General features: G+C 54.8%; 5 protein-coding genes across 5 annotated transcripts in view; 2 read left to right on the plus strand and 3 right to left on the minus strand.

Moving 5' to 3' along the window:
- Positions 1 to 22: 22 nt before the first annotated feature.
- Positions 23 to 2,401, minus strand: MONBRDRAFT_38678 (uncharacterized protein). Its single transcript, XM_001749335.1, has 8 exons — positions 2,239 to 2,401; positions 2,004 to 2,075; positions 1,758 to 1,871; positions 1,320 to 1,622; positions 904 to 1,000; positions 676 to 804; positions 428 to 574; positions 23 to 292 (listed from the first exon to the last, which is right to left on the minus strand). Exons 1-8 carry the CDS (start codon positions 2,299 to 2,301, stop codon positions 126 to 128), a joined length of 1,092 nt encoding a protein of 363 aa, XP_001749387.1. The 5' UTR covers positions 2,302 to 2,401; the 3' UTR covers positions 23 to 125.
- Positions 2,402 to 3,641: 1,240 nt separating this feature from the next.
- MONBRDRAFT_28892 (uncharacterized protein) lies at positions 3,642 to 7,201 on the plus strand (the record flags this gene model as incomplete). Its single annotated transcript, XM_001749267.1, has 9 exons — positions 3,642 to 3,886; positions 4,010 to 4,086; positions 4,187 to 4,336; positions 4,499 to 5,074; positions 5,171 to 5,472; positions 5,556 to 5,644; positions 5,756 to 5,957; positions 6,096 to 6,927; positions 7,080 to 7,201. The coding sequence occupies 9 exons, from the start codon at positions 3,642 to 3,644 to the stop codon at positions 7,199 to 7,201; spliced, it is 2,595 nt and encodes an 864-aa protein (XP_001749319.1).
- Positions 7,202 to 7,838: 637 nt separating this feature from the next.
- Positions 7,839 to 9,807, minus strand: MONBRDRAFT_34084 (uncharacterized protein; the record flags this gene model as incomplete). The annotated part of the gene is made up of 4 exons (XM_001749336.1): positions 7,839 to 8,259; positions 8,350 to 8,473; positions 8,603 to 9,036; positions 9,265 to 9,807. 4 exons carry the CDS (start codon positions 9,805 to 9,807, stop codon positions 8,020 to 8,022), a joined length of 1,341 nt encoding a protein of 446 aa, XP_001749388.1. The 3' UTR covers positions 7,839 to 8,019.
- Positions 9,808 to 11,706: 1,899 nt separating this feature from the next.
- MONBRDRAFT_11512 (uncharacterized protein) lies at positions 11,707 to 12,229 on the plus strand (the record flags this gene model as incomplete). The annotated part of the gene is made up of 2 exons (XM_001749268.1): positions 11,707 to 11,789; positions 11,878 to 12,229. The coding sequence occupies 2 exons, from the start codon at positions 11,707 to 11,709 to the stop codon at positions 12,227 to 12,229; spliced, it is 435 nt and encodes a 144-aa protein (XP_001749320.1).
- A 200-nt stretch (positions 12,230 to 12,429) lies between these two features.
- The window catches only part of MONBRDRAFT_34085 (uncharacterized protein), a 1,198-nt gene continuing 304 nt past the window's right edge, over positions 12,430 to 13,323 (minus strand). Inside the window, exons 2-5 of the mRNA XM_001749337.1 lie at positions 13,245 to 13,315; positions 13,076 to 13,141; positions 12,887 to 12,968; positions 12,430 to 12,797 (exon numbers count right to left, since the gene is read on the minus strand). Of these exons, the coding sequence (XP_001749389.1) occupies positions 12,660 to 12,797; positions 12,887 to 12,968; positions 13,076 to 13,141; positions 13,245 to 13,315 (357 nt within the window). The 3' untranslated portion in view covers positions 12,430 to 12,659. The remainder of the gene's footprint in view (positions 12,798 to 12,886; positions 12,969 to 13,075; positions 13,142 to 13,244; positions 13,316 to 13,323) is intronic.

The following is a 13,323-nucleotide window of genomic DNA, read 5'->3' on the forward strand; positions in this document are numbered from 1 at the left end:
GCGAGGAAGAAAAGTCGGCGTGTTTGAATAGGTTGAGTCGATTATGAAGCGAGAATACATCGTTTATTCGGGCCAGCGAACCAAAGAGGCCATGAAAGGCCCAGACAAAGGGATGAAACGAACAGCTATGCCTCGGCATCAGCACTGTCATCCTGAAGGTTGGCATTGACCGCAGCGACTTGCGCTGATTCATCCAAAAAGTCAATGACACGCTGGCATTTGCTCTTGAGTTCTTGCAGAGCCATGAGTACCAGCACGTCGGGAGCGAGTGCGCCCACTGACTCGACGGAGACTGACGGTACAGGAGACAAGATGTACATAAAGGTAGCGGGGAAGGCGGGTCAGACAGATTTAAAAAAAAAAAAAAAAATCAAGGCGCAAGGACGAGACGGTCGAAACGTGGGGCACGGCGAGCAACTCAACATACAGATGAAGTGGTCGCGTACGCGGTTAAGTTCGACCTTATCCCTCAGGTCATCGTGGCGGAACACTTCGCGGGAAACGGTATCGGCACGGGGGTTCACGATCTTTGCCTCATCTTCACCTTTGCTGTTCTTCACAATGTCACAGACACCTGTGGATCGAACACACATCGAGGCAGGCGGTACGAATAAGCATGGCCCCACAAGCCAGGAGAAACAACAAGCTAGGTGCCGCTAACGCAGATCCACTCACCGGGTGAAAAACACTTTTGCAGCTTGTGTGCCAACGGGCCCACAATAGGCTCCTTGAGGATGATTTCGGGCATGAGACGGTACGAGGCGGTTGCGACGGGCGACCATTTGGCATGGGTCTTGCCAACGCCTTTGTATATAGACCAAAGAGAAACATTCAACGAGTTGGGGTGAGACGCCATTAGCAACAAGAAAGCAACGCGAGGTTGCACAGACGCAAACCACTCACCCTTTTCACAAAAGAGCTGCATGTTGACTTCTTGCCCGGGGCGCATTTTCATAATGACAATGTCATCATAGACGACACTGAATCCATTTTTGCCAAACTGCATGGCGTGTCGGCACACGACCAGGACAAGACACATCCAGGGGCATGAGTGTGCAAAACACAAGCACCGGGGTGTTGACAAGTTTGGGGTGTTATTAAACAAGTTTGGCCGTGATTCGCACGGCGCCCACATGATGGTGAACGTGTGGGCGCCTGGCCACACCAATCGAGTGGTGCGGGTCGAATCAGCGGCCGAGTGACTGTCGCGCCCTTTTGACCCCCCAAGATTAGCAACAAATCAAGAGGCAACACTGAGAGCGCAAGTTTTGACTGTTTCGACACACGCTTTTGGAGGTGAAAGTTTTTGGTCAACGCACCACTTGTTCCTGTTGACCCTGTGGTGCCCATTCAAGGTCTCGCGAGTAGATGACGGCATTCTCGTACAAGTCTTCGGGGTTGGTGGCATCGGCGGGAGCATTTGGTTTCTTGGTGCAGACACGCTTGAGGTTGAAGACGATGGTGTTTGCATCGGTTGGCTGTCCGCCGTCATCGGCGCGGTACGTGAAGTGGCGCGGGTCAGCCTTGATGGGAATCAAGCCCAGGCGATGTGCGAAGAGCTCATCGGGCAGCATGGATGTGTTGTTGAAGATGTAGACAGACTCAATGGCCATGGTGGGCGTCTGTTGGGAGGGGGCATGCAACGTACGGAGGCAGGTGTGGTTGATGAGGACAAAAGAAGACGCATGGGCTGCGTTGCATGCACAATGACGAAGAGCCTTGTCTCAGAAGAAACATGGCCATTCCGTGGATCGTACGTCAGCGATAAGAATGCGGCGGATGGTGTTGACGATGGCAGCGTCTAGACCAATGATGTCAAATTCAAGCTCATACTCGCTGTCCTCGATGCGGGTGACATCAATCTTGAGTTTCTGCACACGAGTAAAAAGAGAGCGGCCAAACCCAAAAGGTCAATGTGAGAAGCGGCAAGGTCTCGACTTGAACCAGCACAAACTGGGGCAACGACATTGCGAATGGGGGTTTCAACATGCTCTCAAGGCTACCTTTTTAATGGCCTCAAGGTTCCAGCTGTCATCGATGCCCGGGTAGCTGCCAGGAAAATCAGTGCTGGCCGTCTTAAGGAAACAAAAGAAACGAAAATCCAAGCAAGCCACATCATCATGAGGCCGAGCCGGAGTTGCAAGGTTGATCAAGTGCGGGCGGAAGCGCCCGTGGGACGCAAAAGGGTCGAAAGGATCCAAAACACCCGAGGCGCAATAGCGGGCCCGACCAACATACGTAATCGACGCGGTCTTTGGTAAGCGAGACGCGCTCGCGGACTTTGCGGGTAATCTCATCCATGGCGGTCGGTTCTGTGTGTGTACGACGAGTGGTGCCAGGGACAAACGCCTCAGGTTTCCGTCACCCTTGCGGTCCCCGCCCGGCTGCCGTTTCCAAACGCGCAAACCACAACAGCGACCTCGACCAAGGGCCTCTTTCAGTAAAACTGCACTGTGTGTGTGTGTGTGTGTGTGTGTGTGTGTGTGTGTGTGTGTGTGTGTGAGTGTAGAGCCACATGGCCGCACGCGGTCGTTCAATCTTCCAGTCTCGGACAAGACTCGTCAAGTCTTCTAGTCTCCCAGTCTCAGTTAGTCTCCGGTGTGCGTTGGCGTACCGCTATAGTTGGTCTCCTAGTCTTCTTGTCTCGCACAAGACTTGGGGGAGAGCCTCATATGCACTCTCTCCCGTGACATTGGAAATAGTCCTCATCTCTGGGATCTACACATTGGTAAAATAAATCTCTGGAGCAGGCTTGTATTTCCTTCTGTACAAGTATCTGAACCCTCTCCCATCTCTAACCCGACCAACTCATGCATCACTCATCTCTAAGATCCGATCACATCATCTCATCTCTCTGCCTTCGTTCTTTATTGTTGTTGTTGTTGTTGTGTGCCAGTTCACTGTGTACATCTTCAGGTCCGTCTCGGGGTACCGGTCGCTAAATGGCAGCGCCATCTGGTTCAATTGAAGAGGGAATGAGAAGACAAGAAGGAAGCGGGGAGGGAGGGGGAGGTTCGTTGCGTTGTGGTTTTAGTCAGGGGACACGGGATATTTTGTCGCCTTAAGCGATGACGTTTCAATGCCATACTCATCTTGATGCTTTTGGAACGCGTCTTCTCTCGACATCTCTGCCACTGCCGATGGCTCTGTCGCCGCCCTCCTCTGGGCTTGGTGGCTTGCAACCCTTGCTCTGGCCGCAATCATGCGCGCATGGATGGCGCCGATGACCCTTGTATCTCGGTATCTTTAGGTGGGTGGCCACTCGCATTTCATTTCCATTTTTTTTTTCTTTCAACTGTTCAGTATCGAGTGCTGCGTGTGCCTTGTCGTGGCGCGACGGGCTGCTGGTGCTGCGCTCAAACTTGCCGTCCAGTCGTGTCCAACACTTGATTTGAAGCGGCTTCTCATTTGGCAAACGTTTGTATACCTTCTGTATCCATCTTGCCCCTTTCGCCTTTGTTGGATCGTTTCGCCTCGGCTGCCGTTTTGGCCACATCCTGTAAGCGTCGTGTCATTTGCTCATCATTTCAAGTTATTTTTTATCCCACTGTTACTGGCAATCCTCTTGAACGACCTCGAATCCTCGCTCTGTATAAAACCAAGTCTTTATCCTCGCCCATTTTTCATGACCTCTTTCTTTCATGTTGGCTACCATCACCAGGCCAGTAGGCGTGGACGTGGGCAGTGACCGTTGTCTCAGTCTCGCCAAGACACCGCCCGCCATGTCGACCAATTCGGGCATGCAGAACCTCATTGAGGTGGTCAACAAGCTTCAAGATGCCTTTGCCTCCCTGGGTGGCGAGGTGCCCCTCGATTTGCCTCAGATCGCCGTGGTCGGCGGTCAATCCGCTGGCAAATCCTCCGTCCTTGAAAACTTTGTGGGAAAGTACGTCTCACCTCTCGGTTCGGCATGGATCCGTTGGTCGCCTGAATGCCATCCCTGGCCTTGGCCATATCCACCGCAATCTTAGCTCATGGCCCTTCTCACCATTGCCATTTGGACGCGTAGGGACTTTTTGCCTCGCGGTTCGGGCATTGTCACCCGTCGCCCCCTGGTGCTTCAGCTCAACTACCATCCCTCAGCTGGTCAGAGGCTTTGATTATTGAATACCTGGTTTGCGCTTGTCTTGAGCAAACGGCTGTCTTTCACCCCGATCGCCTCATACATCTCATGTCTGCTGGACAGAGTGGGGCGAGTTCTTGCATGCTCGAGGCAAAAAGTTTACCGACTTTAACGAAATTCGCCAAGAAATCGAGGCTGAAACAGATCGCATGACCGGCAGCAACAAGGGCATTTCCAACATCCCTATCAACTTGCGCGTCTACTCTCCCCACGGTATGCAGATCAATCTCAAGGATCCCCACGGAAAGCGCGGAGCCTTTCCCTTTCCGCCTCGCCTCGTCCGTTGTTGTTGTGTATTTGTGTGCGCGGGCAGCGGGTAGCAGGTCTGATGCATGTATGCCCCCTGATGCTGATCTCATTTCTGACGATTCGTAGTTCTGAACCTGACACTGGTCGATCTGCCGGGTCTGACCAAGGTGGCCGTCGGCGACCAGCCCGCGGACATTGAAAATCAAATCCGCGGCATGCTCATGGAGTTTATCACCAAAGACAACTGCATCATTCTGGCTGTCACACCTGCCAACCAGGATCTGGCCAACTCGGATGCCCTCAAGCTCGCCAAGGAGGTGGATCCAGAGGGCGTGCGCACGATTGGTGTCATCACCAAGCTTGACCTCATGGACAGTGGCACAGACGCTCGTGCCATTTTGACCAATGAATTTCTACCCCTGCGTCGCGGCTACATTGGTGTTGTCAATCGCTCACAAAAGGATATCGACGGACGCAAAGACATTCGCGCTGCCCTTGACGCTGAGCGCAAGTTCTTTCTCATGCACCCGTCGTACAAAGACATTGCCTCCAAGAACGGCACACCATATCTGCAAAAGGCCCTCAATCAGCAGCTGACCAACCATATTCGCGAATGCCTCCCCGGCATTCGCAACAAGCTGCAAAAACAGCTCGTTGCTCTTGAGAGCCAGGTGGCCGAGTTCAAGCATTACGATCCCAATGGTGTGTTGCCCTCGCCCAGTGCATGCGTTTGTTTGTAGTCGTTGCCTTATATTCCTCACATTGGCCATAAACCTGGGGACATTTTTTACGGTATAGACGGCACCAAAAACACCAAGGCCATGGTGCAGATGGTCAATCAGTTTGCCAACCAGTTTGAAAAACGCATTGAGGGTTCTGGTGACACGGTCAACGTCGAGCGTCTCAGTGGTGGCGCACGCATCGCCCGTGTGTTTCACGAGCGCTTCCCCTTTGAGCTCGTCAAGATGGATCTCGACGAGCGCACGCTGCGCCGTGAAATTGGCTTTGCCATCAAGAACATTCGTGGTATCCGCGTTGGCCTCTTCACCCCTGATATGGCCTTTGAAGCCGTCACCAAGCGCCTGATCGAGAAGCTCAAGGTACGCATTTTGAAGGCCAGACATGGTTCCGCGGACCCGCCCCAGAACCCGCTCACACCCCGAATGTGCCTGTCCATGTGCAGATGCCTTCCCTAAAGTGCGTGGACATGGTATGTGAAGAGCTGGTTGAGCTCTTGAATGATGTCACGCAAAACATGGCGCGCTATCCCCGGTGAGCCGTCCACGCCTTGTTGTTGCTGTAGCACCTGCTGCTATCCGTCTACCAGCGGACTGTTAGTGTACATCCCGGACACACTCATCACCATCATCGTTGGCCTGATAGCCTTCGTGACGAGTGTGAAACGCTCGTCTCGACGCACATTCGCGATTGCGAGGAAAAGGCCAAGGTGCACATCAACAACCAGATCTCGATTGAGCTCTCGTACATGAACACCAATCACCCCGATTTCATTGGGTTTGCCAACGCCGCCAACGGCAAGCGTGCGCGCAGCAGCAATACCATGCGTGCAGACGCGCCTACCCAGGTACGATTCCGCGTGTCCGAACTGAGTCTGGGGCTCGTTCAATCAGGCCACACCTTGAAGTTGGATTCGTGCCGCTCGTCTGTCAGCGCACGCGCTCATTTTGTGGGATTATGTGCTACGTGGTTCTGAATTGCTCAGGAAATCCGCAAGGGTTATTTGGGCATTGGCGGCTCAGGCCGTCTAGGTGGCGCCAAGGACTACTTTTTCGTGCTGCAAGCCTCTTCCCTCGCATGGTACAAGGACTCGGATCAGAAAGAGCAAAAGTATCTCTTGTCCTTGGATGACTTGAAGTTGCGCGTTGTCGAGGAGAGCAGCCTTTTGGGCCGCAAGCGCTTTGCCTTTGAGCTTTTCAACTCGGAGGACAGCCACAAGAACGTGTGGAAGAACCACGAGACCCTTGAGCTGGTGGCACCAACTCAAGAGGAGATGGAGGGCTGGATGGCTTCCTTCCTACGCGCGGGCGTGTACCCTCAGAATGAAGAGGCGGAGGACGCGGCTCAGATTGAGGACGAGGAGAGCACCGACCCCCAGCTTGAGCGCCAGGTCGAGATTATTCGCAACCTCGTTGACTCGTACATGCAAATTGTCCACAAGACCCTACGCGACCAGGTGCCCAAGGTCTGCATGCACATTATGGTAAACAACGTCAAGGAGTTTATCAGCGACGAGCTGATTGCCCATCTCTACCGCCAAAGCCCCGAGGAGCTGATGGAGGAGTCTCCAGAAGAGGTGAATCGCCGTAACGAGCTTCTCGCCATGTACCAGGCTTCCAAGCAGGCTCTGGACATTATCAAGGACGTTAACCTGACAACAAAGAGCGAGTCTCTGCCTCCTCCAGTCGAGAATAGCATTCCTGTCAGTGCACCCCCGCGTCCAGCTCCTGCCGGTCGCCCCGGCGCCCCACCCCCACGTCCCACATCGACGGGTGGCGGCCCACCCAAGCCTTCTCCTCGCGCGCCTGCTCGTCCAGGTACGTGACTGGCGATTTCGATTGATTTCTCTCTCCGATTTCATCCGCTGCCCATACTGCGCCCCCTGCCTTTTATTTTTATTTCTGTTTCAACCTGTTTCTTGCCTTTGGCGCTTTTTCATCTCATGTCTGTTATCCACTCCGCAATGCAGCCACCGGTGCACCCAATCCCGCCGTGCCCTCTCGTCCAGCGCCAAGCCAGCGCAGCGCACCACCGCCACCCAGCAGCCGCCCCACTATTCCGGGGCGCCCCACTGTGCCCCAGCGCCCTTAAGAATATCTGGCATTTATCTAGAGGTTGGCAAAGTTGTGTACGCCACGCACAGCGGGGTTGTGTCGTCCACAGCGCATCTTCACCAAGACTGAAGGTTAAAAATGGATAAAACTCAGAAGCTCATGAGGCGCCAGCACCCACCCAAGGCATCGTTCAGGAACGATGCCTGTTGTGCATGCCCTGGTGGCATGGCGACTGTGCTGGAATTATTGCTCGCCTCCACTTTTTTTTACATGTTGTGGCATACTGGTCCTGCTCCGTGTAGCATTGTCTCATCTTTTTTTCTTTCTTGTTTTTGCTCATGGGTCTGTTCTTTTATTTTGTCTGTGGTTTTTTTTTTTGTTGCTGTGCTCCATTTCTGTTTCCTCACATTGTCTCGCACATCAAGTGGGGCTGATCGCCGTGCGCGCTTGCGCGCTAAACCGGCCCGCTTGTGCTTCTAGCGATCCAATTTACAAAAGCAATCATTCTGCGGCGCAACGTTTCACACCCAAGCCTCTTCTACTGATCCTTTTGTGGCATGCTTACGGTGACATGGAGGCATTGCACAACCCCATGGGGAAGATTGTTGAGCAGTGTCTCAAAGCTCTTTGTGATCGGATGGTAGGATTGTGGCAGGAAGCAATGGAGCAAGCGTCAAAGCCAGGTTCAATTACAGCATGAAGCAAGGAGGAAAGATGTCTGCCCTGGAAGCATTCACGGAATGCACACGACATCTCGAAAGAAACGCGTAAAATTTATTTTCTCTTAAAAGATGCACAAAAACGAAATCAAGCCTGTTGCTAGCACTCGGGCAAAATCACTTGAGGCAGGCATGTTCAGGCGGTACTGGCAGTAGACTGGGCGTCGAGCATTTGTCGAAAGAGTCCGGTCCCGGCTTCTAGTTCTTGGAAGGAGCCAGACTCGACGATTCGGCCATGGTCCATGACGTGGATAACGTCCGCAGTCTTGAGCGTAGCCAGCCGGTGGGCAATCAAGAGGGTTGTCATGCGACCAGTGTTGAGCGTCAGCGCGGCCTTGAGGGCCGCATGCACCTGTTGCTCGCTCACGGCATCCAACTGAAATCGAAATAAGCCGATGCGCCAACGCAATTCATGCAATGAGGGGTGACGCAAGAAGGCAGGGTCGATCGCTAGCCAGCAACTTACCGCAGCCGAGGCTTCGTCGAGAATCAGAAGGCGGGGCTGACGCAAAAGCGCACGAGCGATGGCAAGGCGGGCCCGTTGCCCACCCGAGAGCGTGACGCCCCGCTCGCCCACCTCCGTGTCAAACCTGAGAGGAGTCGCAACATCCCGTGGATACCCGCATCCGTAACATGAGTGTGGCTGCATCACAAATTCGAGGTTCACCTTCCCCCCACCGATAAGGGCCCAACAACCATCAGTTGAGAATTTTGCTTACCCTTCTGGAAGCTCGCAGATGAATTCGTATGCGTTGGCTTGCTTGGCAGCCTCGATCAGCTGTGCCTCAGTAGCATCAGGGCGACCGTACATTAGGTTCTCGCGCACGGTGCGGTCAAACAAGAGAGCATCCTGAGCGACAATGCCAATGTTGTGGCGCATCTCCACGGGATCAAGAGTACGAAGGTCCACGCCGTCGAAAAAAACCTGTCCCGAACTGGGGTCGTACAAGCGGGTCAGAAGACGAGCCACGGTTGACTTGCCACAGCCGCTGCTGCCACATAGACCGACAGACTTTCCAGCGGGCAGTTCAAGGCTATAGTCCTCTAGTACAATTTCGTCCGGTCGCTCTGGATAGGCAAAGGTGACGTGTCGCAGGACGGCTTCGATGCCCTGCTGATCAACCTCATCATCTCGAGCCAAAATGTTGACGGCCTTTTGGGTAGCTTGGGGTCCGGTGGGCGTGGTTGCGTTGGGCAAAGGGGGATCATAATCAAAGTCATCCACGTCAGCGGCGTGGCGAGATGGCGACCGCTTTTTCTTCGAGGCCTCCTCGCCTTTAGCAGTGGCCGGCTCTGATTTGGTGCTCGAGGCGTGCTCAACGACGGGCATGGGCTGGGTTGGCGGGGGCTTGGGCTCGCCCGTGTATGGGGCAGCCAGCACGCGTGGCCGAGCGCCATCGTGGGGCATGGATGAGGTGGGGTCAGAGGGAAGGTCAATGAGGTCGAATAGGCGCTGCGAGGCCCCGAGACCACGAGTCAGGTCAGCATAGACGTTGCTCATGCCGTTGGTGTGGATCCCAAAGTAGAGGCTGTAGAGGAGAAAGCTGGTGAGGGCACCCACGGTCATTTCTTGACTCGCAATCATGGTGCTGCCAACGGCTAACACGGCCACCAAACTCATGTTGACGCCCCAGAAAACGGTGCCCTCCAAAAGGGCATTGGAGCGGCCCACTTGAAGGGCAGTGTGGTATGTCACATCAATGGCACGGGCGTAGCGATCGTATTCGACGTGTTCCTGGCCAAAATCACGAACGAGGCGGATGTTGCCCAGAGTGTCGGCAGCTTGGCTGGTGGCCTCGGCCAACGCATCCTGGACGAGTCGTTGTTGTCGCTTCATGCGCCGATTGAGCCAGATGGCGCCACCCACGACGGGCGGCAGGACGGCCATGGAGAACATGACGAGCTTGGGGGAAAGGTAAGCCATCATGCCGGCACTGCCAACACCCAGGAAGAGGCTACGCATGCCCTGAGCAAGACTGCTGGCAATGACTTTTTGAAGAAGGGTGCAGTCGGCACTGAGCCGGTTGACCAGCTCGCCCGTGGCCTGAGCGTCGAAGAACCCGGTGCCCTGACGGAGGATGGATTCGAGGGTTTGTTTGCGGATGAGAGCCGAAATGCGTTCACCGGCCATGGTGAGCATGAGACTACGCGCGCCCATGACCAGAGCCTGGACCGTGAAGAGCCCAATGAGGCCATAGGTTGCTGTTTCCAACGATAAGCTGGGGTCGTTGTCCATGGTCAGGTCCAGCATGCGACCGATGGCTGCAAGCAGTTGCAAGAGAAGGGAGGGTGGTTCGTCAGAGTGAGACAGGGGAAGGAGTGTGAATGAGAGAGGCACTCTCTCGAAGCCGAGTGCGGGGAAGGCAAGAGCAGGGGGCCATACCCGTGGGCAGGACTAGGGTGACGGAGGAAGATAGAAGCAGCAAGCCCATGCTGCCTCCCAGCAGGGGTGCCTGGGTTTTGGCGAGGTTGATGATCCTAGAGGCGAGTTGAGTGCCGGTGAGGCATCAACAAGAGGAGAAGGCACGAGGTGTGCATGTCAAGTTGGAGGCGTGGCGTTGTTGACATGACGGGGCGAAGGGCGGACCGTTTCATGTCATTGTCCAAGAAGGGAGCCTGAGTTGGACGAGCACCGGTGTGAGGGGACCAGGATACGTCGATCGTGCCAGGACCGTCAGTCACGCGCGAGGCCACTTCGGCTGCCCGGATGTGGGGGGATGAGTGGTTGTGATGCGTCGCATCGATGGGTGGCGGGGGTGGCGGGACGTCAAGGTGAGGTGTGCCATCCATGAGGACTGACGCTTGGTGTAGCGCGCGGTACCCGGTTGGTGGCCTTTGCGTGCATTGCGTGGTGGGTGCTAGTAGTTGCCAGCAGCCCTCGACGGGCGAGGCCGGTCCTCGTCGTACCAAGACATTTAATCCGGTGCGCCAGCACAGCATGACCAAGGTTGAAAACCGGAACTCACGCGCATCAAGGGATGCCCGACAAGGTGCCAGTAGAGCGCCGGCCCGAGTTCTTCAAGAGGTTTGCAGGCGTGTCCGCGGGGGGTGGAAGGGATTGCACGGTTCTTGCTCGAGGCTTAGCTCAAGAGGCACATGCTTCTTCCTTCCGAGTGGTGTTCGCGCAAGAGCGTGCTCTTTGGGGACCGTGAACCGGGAGGAAAATGCACTGGTCCTTGAACCAAACCCCTCCACATCCGCCTCGATCCTCCTCAATCCTCCTTGGCCCTATGATCACGTCCAAATCAGCCTCCAACCCAGGCGAACAGCGCCTCAAGTCGCACACGCGCGCGAGGGTCCCAGCAAGGGGAGGGGGAGGGGGGGCAGGTGAGAGCGGAGAGCGTGCCTCGACAACTGTTTCGACCCCTCTCTCTCTCTCTCTTGGCACAACACCAGTCAGCTGGTTGCTCTGATGTCTGGCAGGTAGATGGACTCTTCTCTGAATGACCTTTAGTTTTAGCTTGTTTGTCTCGTACCTAGACCAGTCTCCTCTGGTCTCAGCGTTCGATTTGCTCTGCTCTCTTGCAGTTGTCAGCAGGTGTCATGTGGAAGTGTAATCCAAGTCACACTTTCTCTCACATCGCCGCAGTGGAGCTCTCTCTCTCTCTTTCGCGACTGGCTGACACATACAGGCGAGATCCAACTCACAGTGAGTCTTGAATGGTGCGTCTGGGTGCGTCTGGGTGCGTCTGGGTGTGCGTCTGGGTGTGCGTCTGGGTGTGCATCTGGGTGCGGTGTGCTACATGTACGGTGGGGGAGGCAAAGGGTATTTGGAGAGGGTGCTTGAATTGCTCATGCGCGCAAATGTGATGTAGCGTTCGAGATGTGGCTTTGGGGGGCGTTGCGGCTGGCTGGCTTCATCATCTTGGCTTTGATGCTTCTTGCCTGTCTTGTACAACCAGCATGGTACGTCCAGAGGCAAACGCGACACTCCAAACGTCGCCCTGACTCACGACCTTTTCCCCCTTTCTTGTCCGTATGCGGTACCATCCAGGTCCGAGTTGAGTTCAGGAGTTGGTACATCGCTGGCTGCTGATGAGCATGCCTCGACGAGGAGTGGTGCCATTCACGAGCGTGAGGCCATTCCTCTTGCTGCTCCATCAGACGTCCGAGCCGAAAATGAGGAAAAGGTGGAAGAAGGGGAAGTGGATGCCATTGAAGAGCAAAGCGAAGAGGACGAGGAAGAGGAAGAAGATGATGACGAGGATGATTATGATGATTATGATGATTATGACACGGGCGATGAAGATGAAGACGCTGGGCCATGTGGAGATCCCGATCGTGTGCTGCAAGACCATCTGCAGCGCCTGCAACAAGCGCGCACCAATGGTCGCGACGAACTTTGAGGTGCCATGTTCTCCCCGCGTCTTTTTCAAAAATACCAACTGCCCAGTGTGCTTGGCTTGCTCCCCCGCTCCTCCCCCTCGGCTGGGCTGTGCCCAAAATCGATCTGTTCTTGCTTGATTTGGAAACAAGCTCACTGTCCTTGGCTCCAGATTCATGCAAATGCGGAAGAGTCCCACAGAAAGAAAAGCAAACTGACAGAGAAAAGACGATATCAACTAAGCACGAGCTGCGACAATGTGATTCACGGTCAGTTTGACCAAAGTCAGGTTTAGCAAAAGCGCGCGCAGCGCGCCTTGCCTTTAGGAAAAGAAGGAAAGAAAGGGGGAAAGCATCAAGCCAACCCAACCAAAGGATTTACAAAAAAAAAAAAGGCAGGGAAAAGCGGAATGAGCGCCATGCTTCGAAGCGTTTGGCGAATCAGGTTTAGGTTTAGGCTTGGGCTGCAGCTCGGGCGGCACGAGCCGCAGCGTTGGCTTCGCGACGCATGTCATGCTCGGCGCGACGCGCCATCTTCTGAAGCATCTCCACACGCAACTTCATGCCCAGTTCACTGTCCAGTTTTTCGGGCTGCCGTGCAATACCAGGCACAGGAGCACGGTGAGCCATGGTGTGATAATGAGTCCTCGGAGGTATCACATCTGCTTTATCTACCGCACCTGAGTCATGAGGATGTAGTTGTCAAAGCCACCAGCCTTGTCAATGCACCGAATGGCTTTGGTCGTCACCTTCACCTTGGTGCTACAGGTAGAAAAAAAAAAAAAAGATGATGCCATTCATCAGATTGGAAGCTCCTCGTGATGCAAAGTCAAGCGGCCAAGGAAAAACCAGGCACACCACGGGCTTACTAGCGCTTGAGGATATCACTGTAGTAGCGTTTTTCGAAAACATTGGGCTTCCAAATCTTCAGCGACCTAACGTGCGTGAGGCGCGAGGGCTGAAAGTGAGCTGCTGCAGACTCGGAAAGGCGCAGAGCTGGGACAGGCGGCAAGGGAACAGCCAAGGCACGCATCTCACTTGATAGGGGATTTCTTGTCCTCAGCCGACTTGACGCCGAAAAGCACCTTCTTGCCCGCATACAGACCACGCTGCGCCG

The sequence above is a fragment of the Monosiga brevicollis genome, genomic scaffold, assembly GCF_000002865.3.
Source record: "Monosiga brevicollis MX1 MONBRscaffold_29 genomic scaffold, whole genome shotgun sequence".
Classification (NCBI taxonomy): Eukaryota; class Choanoflagellata; order Craspedida; family Salpingoecidae; genus Monosiga; species Monosiga brevicollis.

Coding starts and splice junctions, on each gene's coding strand:
- MONBRDRAFT_38678 (XM_001749335.1), bottom strand. CDS start 2,301: ATGGATGAGATTACCCGCAAAGTCCGCGAGCGCGTCTCGCTTACCAAA. Junction 2,076..2,238: donor CCAAAGACCGCGTCGATTAC/GTATGTTGGTCG, acceptor TGTTTCCTTAAG/ACGGCCAGCACTGATTTTCC. Junction 293..427: donor CGTACGCGACCACTTCATCT/GTATGTTGAGTT, acceptor CTGTACCGTCAG/TCTCCGTCGAGTCAGTGGGC.